Genomic DNA, 20,952 nt, shown 5'->3' with positions numbered 1-20,952 from the left:
TATGATATAAAGATTTCTCCATTTTTTTTTCACTCAATCTACCATTCATCTATTACTCTTCTTCTTCTTTCCAAATATCAAAAAAATTAAACTCTCGAATTCAAGTTGCAATACATTAGACAGGGTTCATATGTGCTTCTTGTAAGTGAAAATATTCTTTGCTTGTGATTTGTTTCTCGCGTTACAATTCATATTGTTTCATTGTTTGCTCATTCACATTGTTAATGATAAGTAAGATTACATGGATAACTTTAAAGACCAAAATAGTCAAATATTACCAAGGTTATTTTTTTTATAATTATAATGATTTTGAAAAATTTAGTACTTTCCGGTTCACTTATATTTGAGTTGCTGTACATTGAATGAGGTTCATCTGTGTACCTTGTAAGTGAAAAATCTCTTTACTTATGGTTTATTCATTGCTTTAGAGTTCATTTTGTTTAATTGTTTACTCATTTTATAGTGTTGATGATAAATCACCTGAGTAATTATAAAGACCAAAATTATCAGATATTACCAATGCTAAAGCCTGTATGAAGACATTAGCTCCGTGAGGAATTCTCTCCATCGAGGACGGAGAAAATGGAGAGTTTCTCCATCCTGGTTTTTTCATCCTAAATGAAGTTCATTTTCTCCATCCTGGACGGAGATGGAGAGGTTTCTCTCCATCACACGGAGAGATTTCTGAGATTTTATTTTTCGTTTTTTTCCTCATTTTTTTAAAATTTGTTTTGTTTATGTTATAAATAAATTTTTTTTCGATTTAAAATTCTTTATTTAATTCTTTTCTTTTTATGATAAAACTTATTTTTTAAAATTTGAATTAAATAATATTTATATATTCTTTATTTAATTTTTGTAACTTTCTTTTGTTTAATTTTTTTTTGTTTTTATTATATATTTTTCGAAAATTGTTTTAAAATTTCTTTTTTCTTCATATTATAAATAATTTTTTGTTCAATTTAATTTTTTAATTCTTTTCGTTTAATGATATAATTAAATTTTTTCAATTTTTTAAATAATATTAGGATTTAGTTAGGTCTAATGACAACAAAATCATTGGAAGAAGGTTCATACATGAAATTACATTTAATATTTTAAGTTATAATTTAGTATTTTGCATGATGCCCGTTAACATGAAAAATCATTTTTAATGCAATAGTGTAGATATTGTTATGTTGTATATCTTGGTGATATTTAATTATTATAATCATAGTATGGATTAGGGGCAAAGCTTGAGTAGGCTAAATCATATTTTAGGCTGAACTAATATATATAGAGAAATATATTTCGCATAAAAGAGTTTCCCACAAACTTTTGTACAGAGAAATGTCTGGTACAAATATATGCAATTTCTTAAATGTTCAGAAGAAAAATAAAAAATATACTGAGAAAATTGACGAAAAATAAGTTAATTTCAACGAATTTATGAATATCTTTTAAATTTATAAATGAATTTTTCTAAAATTTAAACACTTTTTTTTTAAACATTAATCTATTAACTTGTAACGCACGTTCAGACACTAATTGATAGAAAAATGTCATTCTACACTAGAAGGTTCTCTCTCTCTCTCTCTCTCTCTCTTTTATTTATTTATTTATTTTTTTCTTCTTTCTGTAAATCTAATTTGTCTAGACAATCAGTCTCTAATTTGTAATGGAATAATCACATGCATATAAATACAAACGCAGTGGGAGAGAGAGATTTGGAATTCAACTGAGACACCCAAAATATGACATGCATCCATACCACCTCTTCATGCACCCTCCACTCTTCTTTAAACAAGAACACCACAAGAAAACAAAACAAAAAACACAAACAAAACCCAAAACCAGAATCCCAATTTCCCAAATCATCCTCAACGCCACTCTTAACCACCCAAAATATCCGGTCACATACAAAACTTGAAGCCCTTGAAATCGTCATTAACAAAATAGAAGCCTCTGTCAAAAATGGCGTCGAAATCAATGATCCCCATATCTTTGCTTCCCTTCTAGAAACCTGCTTTCATTTAAAAGCCATTGATCATGGCAGTAAGATTCATAAACTCATTCCAGAAAGACTTTTGCGTAAAAATGTGGGCATTTCATCCAAGCTTCTAAGGTTGTACTCTTGTAATGGGGACGTTGAGAAGGCCCACAAGGTGTTCGATCAAATGCCCAAGAGAAATGAGTCGGCTTTTCCATGGAATTCACTTATATCGGGTTATGCTGAGGTCGGTTTGTACGAAGATGCATTGGCATTGTATTTTCAGATGGTGGAAGAGGGAGTGGAGCCTGATGCATACACGTTTCCACGGGCTCTGAAGGCTTGCGGAGGTGTTGGAATGATCCAAGCTGGGGAGGAAGTTCATCGTGATGTGATTCGCTCTGGATGTGGGAACAATAAGTTTGTGCAAAATGCACTACTGGATATGTATGCCAAGTGCGGTGACATTAGCAAGGCTCGAAAAGTTTTTGATACAATTGTGGACAGGGACGTGGTTTCATGGAATTCCATGATTATTGGGTACATGAGGCATAATCTTATGGTTGAGGCATTGGATTTACTACATGGGATGACGCATGAGGGATGTGAACCTGATTCAATTACCATATCAGCATTTCTCACTAGCGCGTTACCCTATAAAATTGGAATTCAAATTCATGGATTAGCTTTTCGTAGAGGAATTGAGTGGAATATATCTGTTTCTAACTCACTGATTGTTTTCTACTCGAAGCATAATAAACTGGAGGTAGTAAGAAGGTTGTTTCGGTGCATGCCACAAAGGGATACTGTGTCATGGAATTCAATAATTTCAGCGCATTCTAAGGAGCCTGTTGCCCTAGAATACTTCCAACAGATGTTGAAATGTCGCACTTTGCCTAACAGTATTACATTGGTCTCATTGTTATCCGCTTGTGCTCATTTGGGCATGGTAAAGGATGGCGAGAGATTGTTTTCAATGATGAGGGAGAGGTATGGAATTAGTCCAATTATGGAACACTATGCTTGTATGGTTAATCTTTATGGAAGGGCAGGATTGCTTGATGAAGCTTTTGACATTATAGTGAACAAAATGGAGTTTGAAGCTGGTCCTACTGTTTGGGGAGCGTTGCTCTATGGTTGCTACCTTCACAATAATGTGGATATTGGAGAGACTGCTGCCACAAGACTCTTCGAGTTGGAACCGGATAACGAGCACAACTTTGAGCTTTTAATCAGGATTTATCGTAATGCAGGCCGTTCCAAGGATGTAGAAAGAATAAGATTGATGATGTTTGAAAGAGGGCTTGACCTGTAGATGCAAAAATGTTATAGCAATGGCTAATGGTTTGTTTTGAATTGCTATGGAGATGAAGGTACACGTGTTAGTACTGGCAGAACCGATCCATGTATGATGTATCTCTTTGCAAATGTTAATTAATAAACTGTGAGCATAGCATTTTAAAATTAAGGTCGCTTTTTGTTTTCACACAAATGAAGAAAACTTATTTTTCATAAGATATTTATTTTATTTTCAACTTATTTAAATAAAACGTACTTTATTTTGAAATTTACTTATAAGTTAAAATCCTAAGCACGAACATGCTCAAGTAGCATGTTTAGTCTTGCTTTAGCTTATGTTTGGAAGAATTTATTAACGATTTAATTTATAAATAAACACAAATAAATGGCGGATAAATGAATATTTGTGGGTCTATTGAAGTATAATTAAAAATAAAGCTTGATTATTTATAGATAATTTATACATTTAGACGTCGACCATTTCGACTATTTCAGATAGATACAAATTGTCCTAAAATGCTAAAAGGTCGAAAAGATTCACTTTCAAGTGGGGGTTACATTGAAACTTCATTACATTTTATGTTAACGATGACATCAGTGGAGAACAGTTGGTGTCGGTACAAAATCTAATATAGATAATTTATGCATTTAGACGTCGGCCTTTTCGACTTATACATAGTGTCCTAAAATGCAAAAAGGTCGAAAAGAGTCACTTTCCAAGTGGGGTATATTGACTATACACGTTGAAAACTTCGTTATGTTTCATATTAACAATAACACTGATGGAGAAGAGTCTGTGTCGGTAGCAAAATGTTAAAAGAATTATGGTATAGAAAACAATGCTGTACCCTATAACCATCCAGCCATATGTATCCAATCCTTGTTAGTTTATGCTTCGACTGTCCAACAAAGCCCACGCCAAGTGACCACGACAGTTTTGTCCGTCAGCATAGAAACGGCTCAATTATCTAAGACATTTCTGACCAAGCTCACCAAATTTAAAGGATTAAAGCCTAGAGAGTACGCGGCCCTCAAAGACTGCATTGAAGAAGTGAGTGATGGGGTGGACCGGCTAAGCAAATCAGTCCGAGAGCTCAAGACCATGGGCCGGGCTCGTGGTAAAGACTTCATATGGCACATGAGCAATGTTGAGACATGGGTTAGTGCTGCACTAACTGATGACAACACATGCATGGATGGATTTTCGGGCCGGGCCTTGAATGGTAGGATTGAGTCTTCTGTGAGAGCACATATGATTAATCTGGCTCAGGTCACCATGCATTGGCACTTTGCAATAATTTTGCTGCATAGTGTTAAATGCTAAATATAATATGGAGCAAGTTAGGTTAAGCTTAAAACCTTTACTTATAGGTCATTTTAGTTAAAAGTAACTTTTTGTTGTTAGTTTGATAAAAGTTGATGAGATGCGTGTCGAAAAGTTTTGGAACCAATAAAATATGTAGTTAAAAATGATTGTTGACATTGACTCAGTTAAAATCTGATTTTTTTATCAATACCAAACGAGAATTGAGTATTTATTTCAAAGTAAAATTTGATGTTTCCGTTATAAAAAAGGTAAAACCATGTTGGGTACATGTACAATTGCTATTATTCCTAACTCGACACCAAGTGTGCAAGTAGGTGATGATTAATAGTCTATCTCGAGATGTTCACTAAAAGAAACAAGATAGTAAATATAAAATTATCGTATTAACAATTAAAATTTTTGTTCCTTTTTCAATAGAGGAAACTTAGATGACAGAGATGCCAAAAACAAGGCTACCTTATACATCATTAATTAAAATATTTAAACTTGAAAGTACCACTACAATTAAAAATGAGCTCGCAAAATTGTAAATTTGGCAAACTACCGCCATTACAATCTGCCTAGGCACACACGATCGATTTAAAAGCACGTGACGAATACCCGCATGTTACCTATACGAGGCGTCAACAAGGGCATAAAATCTTAACTGCAACAAAAATCCTACGTATGTCTCAACAACAGATCCAACACCCCAATGAAGCACCCTAAACATCAATGAATAGTGGCATAACAGAACAGAGTAGCAATTCAGTCCCTCCTCAAAGCATCAGTTTACATCACAATACATCCCGGATCTCTTGCATGGTCATGAAATTTTGAAGGAAAAACTTGTTACATTAGTGAAAAGCAAAAAAGAAAGAAAGAAAAAAAAAAAGAAAAAAAGAAAGAAATAAAAAAGTATTCCCTTGCAAAAGAGGATTAGCAAAACTCAATTAACAAGTTGACCACATGTTTGCATTAAGAGAGAAAACAAGTATGAAAAGTTCTGATGTCAAATTTGACGTGGGAGTTTCATCGAACAATAAAAAAATGTTTTGTTCAGTTTGACAGTATCATCCAAAATACAAATTTTATAGAGATTTTTTATTTTATTTTTTTTGGCACCATGAGAGAGAGAGAGAGAGAGAACCCGTACCTGGTCATCAAATCTTAATCTGAAGGAGTCGTTTCCCATGTTCAGTTGCTCTTCTTTTATTTCCTTTGCTGAAGTAACAACGGTAGGGCTACAGCCAAGCAAGCCTATAGAATCAAGAGTTAGAATTTCTCCAATACCAAAAGGGATCATCTCCAGACTTGAGCACCACCGAATGACTAATTGCCGAAGTTTTGGGAAGTGAATATTTTCAGCTCTCCAATGCTTCAGATCAAGTCCGTCAAGTAGTAGATATTTCAGTTGATCAAATTCCCCTTCAATTGGTTCCCACTCTGGGCCTTTGAAGGCATTATATTTCAATTTTAGCACTTGAAGATTTGACAATGAACCAACAATTGTCATATTTTCCCAAGGAAGACAGCAGCCATATAAAGTTAACTCTCTCAGTGATGTCGGAAAAGTAATGTTCTGCAGGAAAGAGGGGGATGGCATTGAAAACTTGATTTTTAATAATTCAAGCTTATGTAGACGGGCAAGATTATGGAGACGGTAATATCCCCAATCCAGTGGTGCCTCCGTTGGACCAGAATAACGGACTCCTAATTTCTTCAGATTTGGAATTCTCTTTAGCACCGCCTCTGTACATCTGAAGTTTTTTAAGACCGATAGTGTTTGTAGGTTTTCTAGAACAATAACAGAAATTTCTCCCTTAACTCTTGCCTTGGGAGGACAAGGAAGTGTGATAGAGCTCCCAAACTGGACATGCCTTAATTGTTGCATCGTCCATATTTGTTGTGGTAGTTGAAATGACTTATAACCAGAATGAAGGATGATGGTTTGTAGATTCTGAAGTTTGTCTATTGATGCAAGATACCATCCCTCATTACATCTGGCATCGATTTTTTATCAATACCAAACGAGAATTGAGTATTTATTTCAAAGTAAAATTTGATGTTTCCGTTATAAAAAAGGTAAAACCATGTTGGGTACATGTACAATTGCTTCAATTCTTCAGTTACATTATGCTTTATAGCTTGTATCTTCTCTTCCATTTAGAGCCCAGTAAATTAGAAATAAAAATTTGATCACTGTACACAATTTTCATAAATAGAAAGAGACAAAGACCTTTACTCACTCTTATACTATTAATGAACCAGACAAAGACCTTTACTCACTCTTATACTATTAATGAACCACCTTACATAAAAATTTAAACTCAAGACGATCTTAATTAATATTCAAATCACGAGATTATTCCTAACTTGACACCAAGTGTGCAAGTAGGTGATGATTAATAGTCTATCTCGAGATGTAAACAAGATAGTAAATATAAAATTATCGTATTAACAATTAAAATTTTTGTTCCTTTTTCAATAGAGGAAACTTAGATGACAGAGATGCCAAAAACAAGGCTACCTTATACATCATTAATTAAAATATTTAAACTTGAAAGTACCACAATTAAAAATGAGCTCGCAAAATTGTAAATTTGGCAAACTACCACCATTACAATCTGCCTAGGCACATACGATCGATTTAAAAGCACGTGACGAATACCCGCATTTTAGCTATACGAGGCGTCAACAAGGGCATAAAATCTTAACTGCAACAAAAATCCTACGTATGTCTCAACAACAGCTCCAACACCCCAATGAAGCACCCTAAACATCAATGAATAGTGGCATAACAGAACAGAGTAGCAATTCAGTCCCTCCTCAAAGCATCAGTTTACATCACAATACATCCCGGATCTCTTGCATGGTCATGAAATTTTGAAGGAAAAACTTGTTACATTAGTGAAAAGCAAAAAAGAAAGAAAGAAAAAAAAAGAAAAAAAGAAAAAAAGAAAGAAATAAAAAAGTATTCCCTTGCAAAAGAGGATTAGCAAAACTCAATTAACAAGTTGACCACATGTTTGCATTAAGAGAGAAAACGAGTATGAAAAGTTCTGATGTCAAATTTGACGTGGGAGTTTCATCGAACAATAAAAAAATGTTTTGTACAGTTTGACAGTATCATCCAAAATACAAATTTTATAGAGATTTGTTTAATTTTTTTTTTTTTGGCACCATACGAGAGAGAGAAAGAGAGAACCCGTACCAGGTCAACAACTCTTAATCTCAAGGAGTCGTTTCCCATGTTCAGTTGCTCTTCTTTTATTTCCTTTGCTGAAGTAACAACGGTAGGGCTACACTGAAGCAATTCTATAGAATCAAGAGTTGGAATTTCTCCAATACCAAAAGGGATCATCTCCAGACTTGAGCACCACCGAATGACTAATTGCCGAAGTTTTGGGAAGTGAATATTTTCAGCTCTCCAATGCTTCAGATCAAGTCCGTCAAGTAGTAGATATTTCAGTTGATCAAATTCCCCTTCAATTGGTTCCCACTCTGGGCCTTTGAAGGCATCCGCTTTCAATTTCAGCACTTGAAGATTTGACAATGAACCAACAATTGTCATATTTTCCCAAGGAAGACAGCAGCCATATAAAGTTAACTCTCTCAGTGATGTCGGAAAAGTAATGTTCTGCAGGAAAGAGGGGGATGGCATTGAAAACTTGATTTTTAATAATTCAAGCTTATGTAGACGGGCAAGATTATGGAGACGGTAATATCCCCAATCCAGTGGTGCCTCCGTTGGACCAGAATAACGGACTCCTAATTTCTTCAGATTTGGAATTCTCTTTAGCACCGCCTCTGTACATCTGAAGTTTTTTAAGACCGATAGTGTTTGTAGGTTTTCTAGAACAATAACAGAAATTTCTCCCTTAACTCTTGCCTTGGGAGGACAAGGAAGTGTGATAGAGCTCCCAAACTGGACATGCCTTAGTTGTTGCATCGTCCATATTTGTTGTGGTAGTTGAAATGACTTATAACCAGAATGAAGGATGATGGTTTGTAGATTCTGAAGTTTGTCTATTGATGCAAGATACCATCCCTCATTACATCTGGCATCGATGCACCGCAAGTTCACTAGTTCCATTATTTCTTTTGGCAAATCGAACATATTATAGTGGATATACAATACTTTGAGTAGCCGAAAATAAACAAATTTTGTGACAAGATGCCGATCTAATTGACCGTGGTAATGGAGTTGATGGTCTTTTAACACCAGGAAGAAAGTTTTTGTCTGGATGGATACTTACCCGGTGTCCAATTCCAATGCTTTTTCCTTGATGAATAATTGTACGGCGTAGACGTCTAACGTCTAATGGAGTTCCATGGCTGCTGACATGAAAAAGTTTCCTCTTCTAGCTTCATTTGTGCATAAGTTCCTTAAAAGATCATGAAGCTTGCATGTTTTTATTTTACCTCTGGAGCTCTCCTTAGAAACCATAACAAGACTTCTTTGCACAAGATGCAATAAGTATTCTTCTGCCGCATCTTCAATAGTTTTAGATCCCATGGACTTCACAAATCCCTCGGCAATCCATAACTTGAAAAGTAAGGAGACAGGGATGTCAAAATCTTCTGGGAAAATTCCCATGTAGAGATAACAACCTTTCAAATGACGAGGCAAATTGTTATAACTTAAGTACAATACTCCCGAGCACTGCTCATCATTTGAAGTTATTCTGGAACTTATGCTTTCAGCAATCTTTTCCCATTCATGATGTGTTCTGTTGGCCTTTGAAAGGAGCCCTGCAATCACAACGATTGAGAGTGGAAGTCCTCGACAATTTCTGCAAATATTCTTCCCAACAGTTTCTAATTCAGGAGGGAAACTATTTTCCCCAAACACTTTCTCACAAAATAAACTGCAACTTTCATCCTCGTTTAGAAAATGCATGTGATGAGGACGAGACTTGGGATAATAAAGTCCAACACGTTCAAGCCTAGTAGTCAGCATGATTCGGCTTCCATTCTTGTCATTCGGAAATGGTCGTTGTAATTCATCCAAAATCTTGTCATCCCACACATCATCCATCACAATTAGATATCTTTTTCCCTTCAGACTCTTGTATAGAAGTTCTTTTAATCCCTCAGTATTCTCTTCATGCATCGTGTGAGTTTCTTTTTCATGCATCTTATCAGTGTTTTTTGGTATGGAATCTAGTATGATTTCTTGCACACTATATTCGTGAGACACTGTCACCCATGCACGAATAAGAAAATGATATTGGATAAGTGCATCATCATAAACTTTTTTCGCGAGAGTAGTCTTACCCATTCCGCCCATTCCAACAACGGAGACAGTTTCAAGGTGTGACGATTCACTAACGAGCTGAGTCTTAATCTCCATCAGGTCATTATCAAGGCCAACAATAAGTCTGTTTCCACCGAGAGCAGTTTTTGATGGCATCCAAGTCCTTGGCTGTTGATCTTCTAAGACAACGTTGATCACAATCTTCACCACCTGTTTCAATAATGAACCAATTTCTTCGTTTACTTTCTCCAAGTTAGAGCAGAACATTATGAGGATCTTGTCCCTGTTACTTGCTGATTCAGGAAGAAGTCGATCCACTATATAGGATTCAACTATATCTTCTGCTAGATGCGCTGCATCCCTGATGTGATTCTCCAAACTTTCTACTGTTTCGCTGCTGTGTTGGGAACACTTTTCAAGAAAATCTTGGAGGGAAATGACCTTTTTGAGAAGAGAAGCAATTTGTTTTTTCACAGGACGATTCAGAAATGTATATTTCTGTTGAATGTTTTGCTCTAGAACGTGCATAAGAGAAAGAAGAGCAGCAAAAGCCATATCTGAGGATTTGTTCTCAACTGTAACACCGAGAAAAAATAGCAGCACAATGTAAGCAAATAGCAATTTGCTATTCCCAATTGAATTGCTTAAGTAAAGGCAGGCAATGTGGATTTGACAAGAAATAACAATATAAAAAACTACCGTAAAACTATTTGTTAAGAACTATTAAGAATTCCCACCATATTAAATGAAAATATTATATCGCTCTAATTTCGAAGCTGAATCTAACAATATTAGCTGTGATTTGTTTGTCATTTTCTAAGATGTCAATGTGCCATGTTACTTTATCGTCTGTATATATTATGAAATAAGAATCCTAGATAAGGAAAGTAACATGATTACAAATTTATCCATATTATAAATTTAATAAATTATTGTTTATTAAGCGAATCTTCACTTAATTTAGAGCGTAAAACCTAGACTTCGATGCAATTGGAGCACAAAATGACGATTTTGAGATTAATTGAAATTGATTCAGAGCAATTGAAGGCTAATCGTAGGGACTAAATTGCTCCCTTTCAAAACATACGGAGGGCCAATTTCGGGTGATTACGAATGTTTGGAGACTAATAAAGATTGATTCAGAGCAATTGAAGGCTAACTGTATGGACTAAATTGCTCCCTTTCAAAAGATACGTAGGGCCAATTTCAGGTGATTATGAATGTTTGGAGACCAATAAAGAACTTTTGGAAGTTGTGGCATCAAAATTATAGATTTAAAAAAGTTGAAATAGATACTAAAATGCATAAATATAAGCAAATAGCAACTTGCTCTTCCCAATTGAATTTCTTATTACAGGCCGGAAATGTGGACTTGACTACAAAAAAACTATTTGTTTATGAAATACAGACTTCCCACCAAATTTTATAAAAAATATTGCATTACTCGACATCGAAGGTGAATGCTATCTTGTTTTATTTGTTATCTTAATCATATTACCTGAATACCAGTGGTTTATTTGTCATATTCTATAAGATGTCTATGTGCCATGATTATTACTTAATTGTCTAGATATGGATCTATTACACTGTCGGAATCCTAAATAATAAAAGTATCATAATGAAACAATTAATTCATTAGTTAGAAACTCCAGTTCATAACAAATAATTAGTCAGGTAAATCCCTTAATATTCTGTACAGCGATATAAATACTTCATCGCAACAATACTATTATATTGTTGTTTTAACCACAAAGATACCATTGCAATGTGTTCACGAAATTATTTCTTTCGATTTTAAACTACCGCAAATGTATGGTTCGTTAGCAAGTAATAAAGTGGATTCAATGAGTCCGAATATCGTCCCACAGAGATTGATTAGTTCAAATTTTATCTAACGTAGCTTTAACCGAAACTGGATTGCCAAAGTGGATATGAACTTAAGTAAAACCCTAATTTTAAAAAGAAACCCTAATTGCGCAAATTTAATGAGTGAATTGAAATTAAGACTCAAAACAAAATTTTAACACTCTAGAATAAAACTAAATGTTGAAAACGCACGTTGTTATAATCAATAGAAATTAAACACACTAGGATCACGATTTCCCATGCAATTATCACTTTAAACCATAGTTTCACAATATGACAACACACTTCAATTGTGACGAATCAATGTTCCTAAGTCAATCAAATACTCTCTCTTGAGATGTATCAAACCTATTTCTACATACCACCGACCTATATTTCTATGACAAGTGTAGATGTAAAAATGCATGCGATTTTATGAACACTTAAAGATTCACGTAGGGCATAGCGGTATATTTCTATCCCCTATCGGACCTTACGATGATTTATATTATGTCAAATCTATTCTAATTCTCTCGAATGCAAGAATAAATCACCCAAATTTACACAATTACGAGCCCTTAATTGCGGAAACATTAATTTCATATAAATCATTCAAAACAATAAAAATGTGTCTTAATGTCAAATTGCAAAACTATGATATTAAAATTTAAATTACATGGTTTATCGATTTCCTAGCACATGAAAATCTAGCCTAGCATGGTTAAAATAACAAAATACATCAGGTTTTGAGTAATAAGCACCACTGGATTATAGAAGCTTGAAGAAATCTTGAAATTCTAATAGCCAATCTTTGTTCTTGCGCTCCAAATCCTCTTCAAGAAGTGTTTTTCTACCTCCCAATGCGTTTCCCTCGTTTCTGGACCTTTTTTGATATTTATATCGCGTGAATATTAGGTTACCAAAGGAGTTTTAATCGTATAAGGAAAGAAAATTTTCGCATCGGGAAGACTACCATGCGACCGCATGGTTTTAATTCGTGCAGCCGAATGGTTATTCCATGTTTCATAAAAAATTCCTTGCATTCATTCGTGCGGTCGCATGGTAGACTCCAACTTTTATTCTCTTCAATTTAGTCCATTTATTTGAATTTTTCACTTCTAGGCCTCTTTTCTTCACTCTTTCCATTCTATCATCCCAAGATATCATCAATTGGCATTTGGTTCAATCAATTCCTTGATTTGTTCATCGGGTCAACTTTTGGGTAATTGTACCTTGGTCCTTGAACTTTTACTTTGTGTCATTTTAGTCTTTTTTCGCGTCTTTTCTCATGAATTTCACCATGTTTATCCATGTTCCCTACAATTCACAAATGTAACGAAATTAAATCAGAATTCAATCATTTTGCTTGTAATTAAGTCATGTTTGTGACCTAAATAAGTGTGCAAAAACATACTTATCAAATCCCCCAAATTTGAACTATTGTTTGTGCTCAAACAAGATAGTGACTTAATTCTGAACAAACATGGCTTAATACCCTGCTGCGGCTCAGGATTGGACTAAATATTCGACTTTATGAAAATTTATCAGTGCAAAAATGACATCAACCTTTACCTGTTAAATGCGTACTTAACGTGTGTGTGTGCATTCATGCCAACATATTAGGTTCATGATGGATTTGAGTCCCGACACTGAGTGGTCAATTGTATCCTTACTCGCTTGAGAAATACACAACCCTCCAAATTTATTCTTTTCACTCAATTATCCCAGTGCTGCGTTTTAAAATTAGGAATTTACATAGCTGTAGTTGTAGACATAAAAATAAAATAAAATGAAATGGATTGGATCGATTTAAATTATTAGTCCAATTAAATTAAAATCTACTAAAGTCCATAAACCCCAAAGACACATACCAAATTTTAAATAAATAAACAAACAAATAAAATAAACAAACAAAATAAATAAAACCATAATTACTCAATTATCTCTTTTAATTAAATATAATTGAGTAATTACCAAAATTAGCCCGAATCCTCCTCTATAAATAAGACCAATGGTTCATAAGACGAGGGACAAAGAAAGCAAGCAAGAAAAGAAAGCAAAGAACACCACGAAGTGCTGAAGAAATCTCAATGCTGAAAGAAGGGAAGAAATTCTGTCAAACCTTAACTAGGTGAACCCCAAGAAGATAAAAATCTTCTTCGAATCAAACAGGTTCACACCAAATTCAAGAGGATCAAAGTGTTCTTCAAATTAAATCAAATTCAAGTCCAAGTCCAAGCCTCAAGATTCAAGTTCTAAACAAGTCAAATATCGACAAATCAAATTTTCAACAAATTATTGAAGATCAGGATTTAAGCCACGTGACCCCTCGTCTTCAAATATTCGGATCATTAATCAGAGGATTTCGCAATCTTGCAACTACAAGAAGGTCAGCATCACTTGTATTTATCTAAATACAATTTGTAACGATTTCTGTATTTTAATACACGAAATTCCGTCGTACAAATTTCTTGGCACTACCAGTGGGACCTTCTTGTCTTCTCATCTTTTGATCTCAAAATCTTCAAATTTCAACTACTACATCAGCAATGACAGGCGAAAAGGCGAAACAAACTATGACTCATCTCGAAGAGACACTTGCTGAACTCTTCCACGCGACCAGGGCCCAAACAAAAACTGGAAAAACTCAACTGGTCACACCACTAAAGAAATTCTCCAAACAAAAACAGAATGAAAATTGCCTTTAGAAAGCCAAACTCTCATTCGACACAAAAAACCATGAGTTCGACGAAAAACTCTCGTTCGGGATCCATCTCCAGTGGTAGATCCTTATCTGGATCCCCTCATGCTACTTCTCAGTAAAAGTGGGAAGATGATACTTCATCTGAAGAATCACTTGAGCCAGTGATGGTCACAGAAGCAGCATCGGGCTCAGATGATCGAATCCAACAAATGGCTTTAGCTATTGAAAAATTAAAAAAGTCGTCAGAAGAAAAAGATGCCCAAATTACCGCACTCATGCATAAACTAGAGTCGCAAAATCCACCACTTAAAGAATATCAGGAAAATTTAGGATCTTCCAAGGCCAAAGAGTTAGAAGTCTAAGAATATCAGCAAAAGCAAGATATACATGATCGAACAATTGTTCAAAATGTGTTGCGTGACGCCACTCAACTCTCCGTTGGCTCTCTATCCGTCCAACAACTTCAACATATGATTGCGGACACCATTCGTGCCCAATATGGTGGTTCGTTGCAATCTTCATTGGTGTATGCCAAACCTTATAATCGTCGAATCGACGAAATAAGGATGCCACTTGGTTACCAACCTCTGAAGTTTCAATTTTTTGACGGAAAGGGCAACCCAAAGCAACATGTTGCTCATTTTATTGAGACATGTAACAATGCAGGTACTTACAATGACACAATGGTGAAGCAGTTCGTACGCTCCCTCAAAGGTTCTGCATTTGAATGGTACACAGACTTACCAGCAGGGTCAATTGATAGTTGGGATCAACTCGAGCGAGAGTTCTTAACACGCTTCTACAGCACCCGACGAACTGTCAGCCTTCCAGAACTTGCTCGAACAAAGCAGAGCAAGGAAGAGCCTGTAGTAGAGTACATTGAACGCTGGAGAAGCCTTGTGCTTAATTGTAAAGAACGAATAAGTGAAGCATCTTCCATCGACATGTGTGTACAAGGCATGCATTCGGGATTACTCTATAATCTCCAAGCAAACATGCCTCACTCATTCGAAGAATTGGCGACACGTGCTCATGACCTGGAGCTCCAAATTGCAAGGCATGGGAGTTATTTACCAAGTGATAAGAAAGATCCTCAGAAGGATATAAAGAAGGACGTTAAGACAAGTAAATCCAAAGAGGCTATGGCGATTTCTACGACTCCTGCAAAGATAGCCTTCCAAGGGTCGAGCTCGAACTCAAAACCGAAGCTAGAGTTCAGACCTAACAAAGGACAAGTCCAAAGCAGAAGTCATGTGACTCTAAAGGAACTTGAAGGAAGGGAGTACCCATTCTCAGATTCAGAAGTTTCTGGAATTCTAGATCAGCTCCTTGAACAGAAAATAATCGAACTTCCAGTACCAAAAAGACCTGAGGAGGCTGGTAAGATCGATCATCCTAAATACTGTAAATTTCATAGGATCATTAGCCATCCAGTGGAAAAATGCTTTGTTTTGAAAGATCTTATTGTTCGCTTGGACAAAGAAAATAAGATCAAACTTGAGACTAGAGAGAATCCAACAGCCACATGCTCGATGGTTTCATTTAGATCATTTGATCCAATTCCCATTCCAGGAAAGAAACAAACATTCTCTGATGTACACGATGCCTGTAAATCCTCCGTTGAGGAATTTGGACCTCAACTCCCGGAAGGAATCATCCCAGTGAAATTTGAGGTAGACGGAGAAATCACTATCAGTTATATCTATCTAGGGATGAATGGACCAAGCGCACCCAATCGTCCAACCTTTTATGAAATTATGACAGGTGACTTAGATGTTTGGGATTCCGACTCAGAACTTGAAGACGAGATTGGTGACGGCTGGTCTACCTTCATAAAGAAGAAAGAGAAATACATAATGCCAAACAAAATAGGTAAAATATTACCTTCTACGTCTCTTGTAGGAACAAAGTTGGAGGAATTGGGTACGAAAATTCAACCCAATGAAGAAGAAACGCTAGAAGAAGATCATGGGGCATGGACCTTAGTGAAAAGACGTCGTCGAAAGGCTCCACGACTCCCAAATTCTAACTTTTGTGACAAGAAATCAAGACCAAGGAATGATCAAAGAAGGAGACCTGAAGTCAAGCCAAAAGTATCTACTAAATCAATCGGAGAGGGAGCAGCTCCACGCGTTCTTCCTAGACTACCGACCTTGGGTGATTATTTTCCTAAGGGTTTCTTTGATAAAGAATGTCTAACCTCCAACGTAATCAATGTGAAGGAGAAAGATGAAATGAAGAACGTATCAAAGCAGACTTCAAAACAGAAGAAAACTATTTCACGACTCAATAATATTCCTGCCAATACAAGTCTAGTAGAGTCTCTTACCCTTCCCTTTGATGATAGAATGGCCTTGGTGGCAGCATTAATCGATTCGGAAGAATATGAAGGCAAAGTTTTAGAACATATTGGAGCCACATCTCCTCAAGACTGTATGGCCGCCATAACATTCGACGATGGAGATTTACAGCTGGGATCACCTCCACATAATAGACCACTGTATGTCAGCGGTTATATTCAAAAGTGCAAGATAAATCGCATGATGATCGATTGTGGATCTGCTGTAAATATTATGCCGGTCAAAACAATGAAGAAAATTGGAATCAATGTTGGTAATCTATCCAGAAGCAAAATCATGATTCAAGGATTCAATCAAAAAGGTCAGCGAGCCATTGTCATGATTCGCCTAAAGTCGCAAATAGAAGAGTTAATCTCCTCGGCTCTTTTCCATGTCATTGATGCTAAAATATCATACGAGTTACTCTTTGGACGTGTTTGGCTACATGAAACTGGAGTGGTACCTTCGACTTGGCACCAATGCTTCAAATATAGTCGAGATGGAGAGGTCAAATGTGTGGTAGCTGAGTCCAATCCTTTTCTCCAAGAAGAATCTCATTTTGCCGATGCCAAGTTTTACATGGAAGGTGAAGAATGTAATTCTTCAGGGTTGACCATGTCTGGATTAAAAATCAAAGAAGATACAAATGATCATGATACATCTAGTGCTGCTCAGTCTCATCAACTTATCGAAGATAAGTCAAAATTTACATTCGAAAAATTCTCTAAAGGCAAAGAACCTCAAGTAAAATCTATCGATGTTGAGGTATTGAGAAAAGAGTTAACTCTTCCAATACTTAGTATCCCAAAATTGCTTCTGCCCCACCAACTTATGGCGGGCTCGAAAGGACATATATCTACATCAGAGGCTTTAACATCTCTTTCGGACATATTGAAACTCTGTATTTCCAGCTCATCCAAACAAGAAGGAGCTGCTGAATTAAAACAAACTTTCAAAAGATGTTACAATCCTCAAGTTAAAAAGTCGTTTGAAAATGTTGGGTTTGGAAAAGGAGAGCTTCGTAAATTAGGTGATCTTGATGCTGTCCTTTTAGGAGGGCATCCCCCTTTTAATCCTGATGAAGCCTTGGTGTCCCGACCCAAGTATGGTTTGGGATATGATCCCAATCCACGAAGAAAGATTAAGGTCAAGAAGGTTTCCTCAAACCCCATCATGATTCAAATTTATGAAGTTGCGGAAGAGAAATCTGAACAGCCGAAACCTTCAGTGTTCGATCGAATTGAAAATAAGAATGCCAGAGTTTCAGTGTTTAAAAGGTTAAAAGGAGAATCCTCCCCAATAGTTGATGTAAAAGGTAAAGTTTTCGTCTTCCAAAGATTAAGCGAGGATTCTTCTTCTTCTACCCAAATTAATAAGAATGCACAAGCTTCCCAAACGTCATCCCAAAGACAATCCGCATTTTCTCGACTTGGGATTAAAACTTCTGATCCAAGTCTAAAGCCACAACAATCAAGAAGAAGACGAAGACAGCAAAAACTTCGTCCGTCCCAAAAGGAGAGTGAAGAAAAAGAAGAAGTCTCTATCAATCACATAGCCTTTGAAGAAGCTCCCGATTCAGATTCCGAGTCCGAAAGTTCTGTTGCAACTTGTGAACCTGAACCAGCCCCACATACTTTTGAGGAAGGTGGACAAGCTATTGTGGATGACTTGAAACAATTGAACCTGGGGACCGAAGAAGACCCGAGACCAATATTTGTAAGTGCCCTTTTCAATCAAAAGGAAGAATCTGAGTACATTAGTTTGCTTCACGAATACAAAGACGTGTTTGCATGGTCTTACAAAGAAATGCCGGGGTTAAATCCTAAAGTTGCAGTGCATCATCTTGCAGTAAGACATGGAGTTCGGCCCGTCAAACAACCTCAAAGAAGATTTCGACCAGAACTGATTCCTCAAATTGAAATGGAAGTCAACAAACTTATTGAAGCTAGATTTATACGCGAAGTGAAATATCCAACATGGATCGCTGTCAAAAAGAAGAACGGGCAATTGCGAATTCGCGTTGACTTTCGGGATCTGAATCAAGCATGTCCGAAAGATGATTTTCCACTTCCAATAACAGAGTTGATGGTGGATGCAACTACCGGATATGAAGTCTTATCTTTCATGGACGGATTTTCTGGATACAATCAAATACGGATGAACCCAAAAGACGAGGAACTCACATCATTTCGTACCCCAAAAGGCATATATTGTTACAAAGTTATGCCTTTTGGATTAAAAAATGCGGGGGCAACCTACCAGCGGGCAATGCAAAAGATTTTCAATGATATTCTACATAAGAACGTTGAATGTTATGTGGACGATCTTGTTGTTAAAACAAAAAGACGCGACGATCATTTACAAGATTTACGTGATGTTTTCAAAAAACTTCGAAGACATCAGTTAAAGATGAATCCGTTGAAATGTGCATTTGGCGTCACCTCTGAAAAATTTCTCGACTTCGTTGTTCAACATGGGGCATTGAAATAGATCAATCAAAAATTGAAGCTATAATCAACATGCTAGAGCCAAGAAATGTACGTGAGTTGAAAAGTCTTCAAGGAAAACTTGCATACATTCGAAGATTTATCTCTAATCTAGCCGGACGTTGTCATCCATTCAACAAATTGGTGAAGAAAGATGTACCATTTGAATGGGATGACGCTTGTCAAAATGCTTTCCAAAGCATTAAACAATATTTGTCTCGTCCACCAGTACTCACAGCTCCAGTTCCAGGGAAGTTGCTGACTCTTTATGTTGCAGCACAAGAATATTCTCTGGGGGGCACTTCTTGCCCAAGTTAACAAAGAAGGAAAAGAGAATGCACTCTATTACTTGAGCCGGACACCGGTAGGCGCTGAAATGAAGTATTCGCCTATTGAAAAAATGTGCCTCGCGTTAATCTTCGCAGCTAAAAAGTTGAGGCATTATATGCTATCACACACAATCAATCTTGTTTCAAAGATTGATCCATTGAAGTACATAATGTCCAAACCGATTCTTTCTGGAAGGATTGGAAAATGGGCATTACTGTTGTCTGAGTTCGACATTAAATTCACTCTACAAAAGGCCATTAAAGGACAAGCTTTGGCGGATTTCCTTGCTGACCACCCAATTCCAACGGAATGGGAACTTCAGGAAGACCTTCCTGATGAAGAAGTTCTATTCACCGAAATCATACCATCATGGAGGCTATACTTCGATGAGGCAGCCCGAAGTTATGGTGCCGGAGCAGGAGTCGTCTTCATTACTCCTCATGATCTCGTCATGCCCTACTCATTTGCCTTAACAGAGAAATGTTCGAATAATGTGGCAGAATATCAAGCTCTTATCATTGGCCTAGAGACAGCTTTAGATATGGATATTTACCAGCTGGAAGCCTTTGGAGACTCTAAATTGATAATCAACCAACTTTTAGCTGAATATGAAGTCCGTAATTCAGACTTGAAGCCATATCATGAACATGCAGCAATGCTTATGAGACGATTTGATTCGATAAAAATCAAATTCGTCCCGAGAAGTGAGAATAAGGAAGCTGATGCCTTAGCTAATTTGGCTGCTGTTTTAGCTAGATCAGATGAAGAATTTTCCCACTCCATATCAATTGCTCAAAGATGGGTGCTTCCGTCATTGCTACCCAGTAATTTAGAAGAAAACAATAGCGTCGAAGTAGTCGAAGATGAGGAAAGAGAAGATTGGAGACAGCCAATAATCGATTTCCTTCAACATCAAAAGCTACCAGATAATCCAAGGCGAAAAACAGAAATCAAGAGGCGTACCTCTCGCTTTATCTTTTATAAGGGAACACTTTATCGACGATCATTTGATGGAGTTTTCCTTCGATGCCTAAGTAATGATTAAGCAACGCAGGTCGTGGAAGAAGCCCACTCTAGAATTTGTGGTACCCACCTGTCTGGACCTAAACTCCATTTTTGAATAAAGAGGATGGGATATTACTGGCCAACTATGGTACAAGACTCCATAGATTATGCAAGAAAATGTGAAGCTAACCAAATCCATGCAAATTTCATCCATCAACCTCCGGAACCATTACATCCGACAATAGCTTCATGGCCGTTTGATGCATGGGGTCTTGATGTCATTGGGCCTATAATTCCAAAGTCTTCAGCAGGGCATGCATATATCCTCGTCGGGACAGACTTCTTCTCTAAGTGGGCCGAAGCCATACCATTGAAGGAAGTAAAGAAAGAAAATGTCGCAGATTTCATT

The 20,952-nt window shown here is 36.5% G+C and overlaps 3 protein-coding genes and 1 pseudogene across 3 annotated transcripts; 3 read left to right on the top strand and 1 right to left on the bottom strand.

Annotated features, from left to right (window-relative positions):
• The first annotated feature begins 1,628 nt into the window (after positions 1-1,628).
• Positions 1,629-3,436, top strand: LOC111405564 (pentatricopeptide repeat-containing protein At4g25270, chloroplastic-like). The gene has a single exon (XM_023034509.1). The coding sequence runs from the start codon at positions 1,734-1,736 to the stop codon at positions 3,282-3,284; it is 1,551 nt and encodes a 516-aa protein (XP_022890277.1). The 5' UTR covers positions 1,629-1,733; the 3' UTR covers positions 3,285-3,436.
• A 348-nt stretch (positions 3,437-3,784) lies between these two features.
• Positions 3,785-4,579, top strand: LOC111406574 (annotated as a pseudogene).
• Positions 4,580-7,009: 2,430 nt separating this feature from the next.
• LOC111405563 (putative late blight resistance protein homolog R1A-4) lies at positions 7,010-10,528 on the bottom strand. The gene is made up of 2 exons (XM_023034508.1): positions 7,789-10,528; positions 7,010-7,441 (listed from the first exon to the last, which is right to left on the bottom strand). The coding sequence occupies exon 1, from the start codon at positions 10,387-10,389 to the stop codon at positions 8,896-8,898; it is 1,494 nt and encodes a 497-aa protein (XP_022890276.1). The 5' UTR covers positions 10,390-10,528; the 3' UTR covers positions 7,010-7,441; positions 7,789-8,895.
• An 8,713-nt stretch (positions 10,529-19,241) lies between these two features.
• Positions 19,242-20,583, top strand: LOC111406573. Its single transcript, XM_023035971.1, has 2 exons — positions 19,242-19,436; positions 19,486-20,583. The coding sequence occupies exons 1-2, from the start codon at positions 19,242-19,244 to the stop codon at positions 20,581-20,583; spliced, it is 1,293 nt and encodes a 430-aa protein (XP_022891739.1).
• Positions 20,584-20,952: the final 369 nt, after the last annotated feature.

The sequence above is a fragment of the Olea europaea genome, chromosome 12 (assembly GCF_002742605.1).
Source record: "Olea europaea var. sylvestris chromosome 12, O_europaea_v1, whole genome shotgun sequence".
Lineage (NCBI taxonomy): Eukaryota > Viridiplantae > Streptophyta > Magnoliopsida > Lamiales > Oleaceae > Olea > Olea europaea.
The sequence above is the reverse complement of the archived record's forward strand: the minus strand, read 5'-3'. Positions and strand labels throughout refer to the sequence as shown.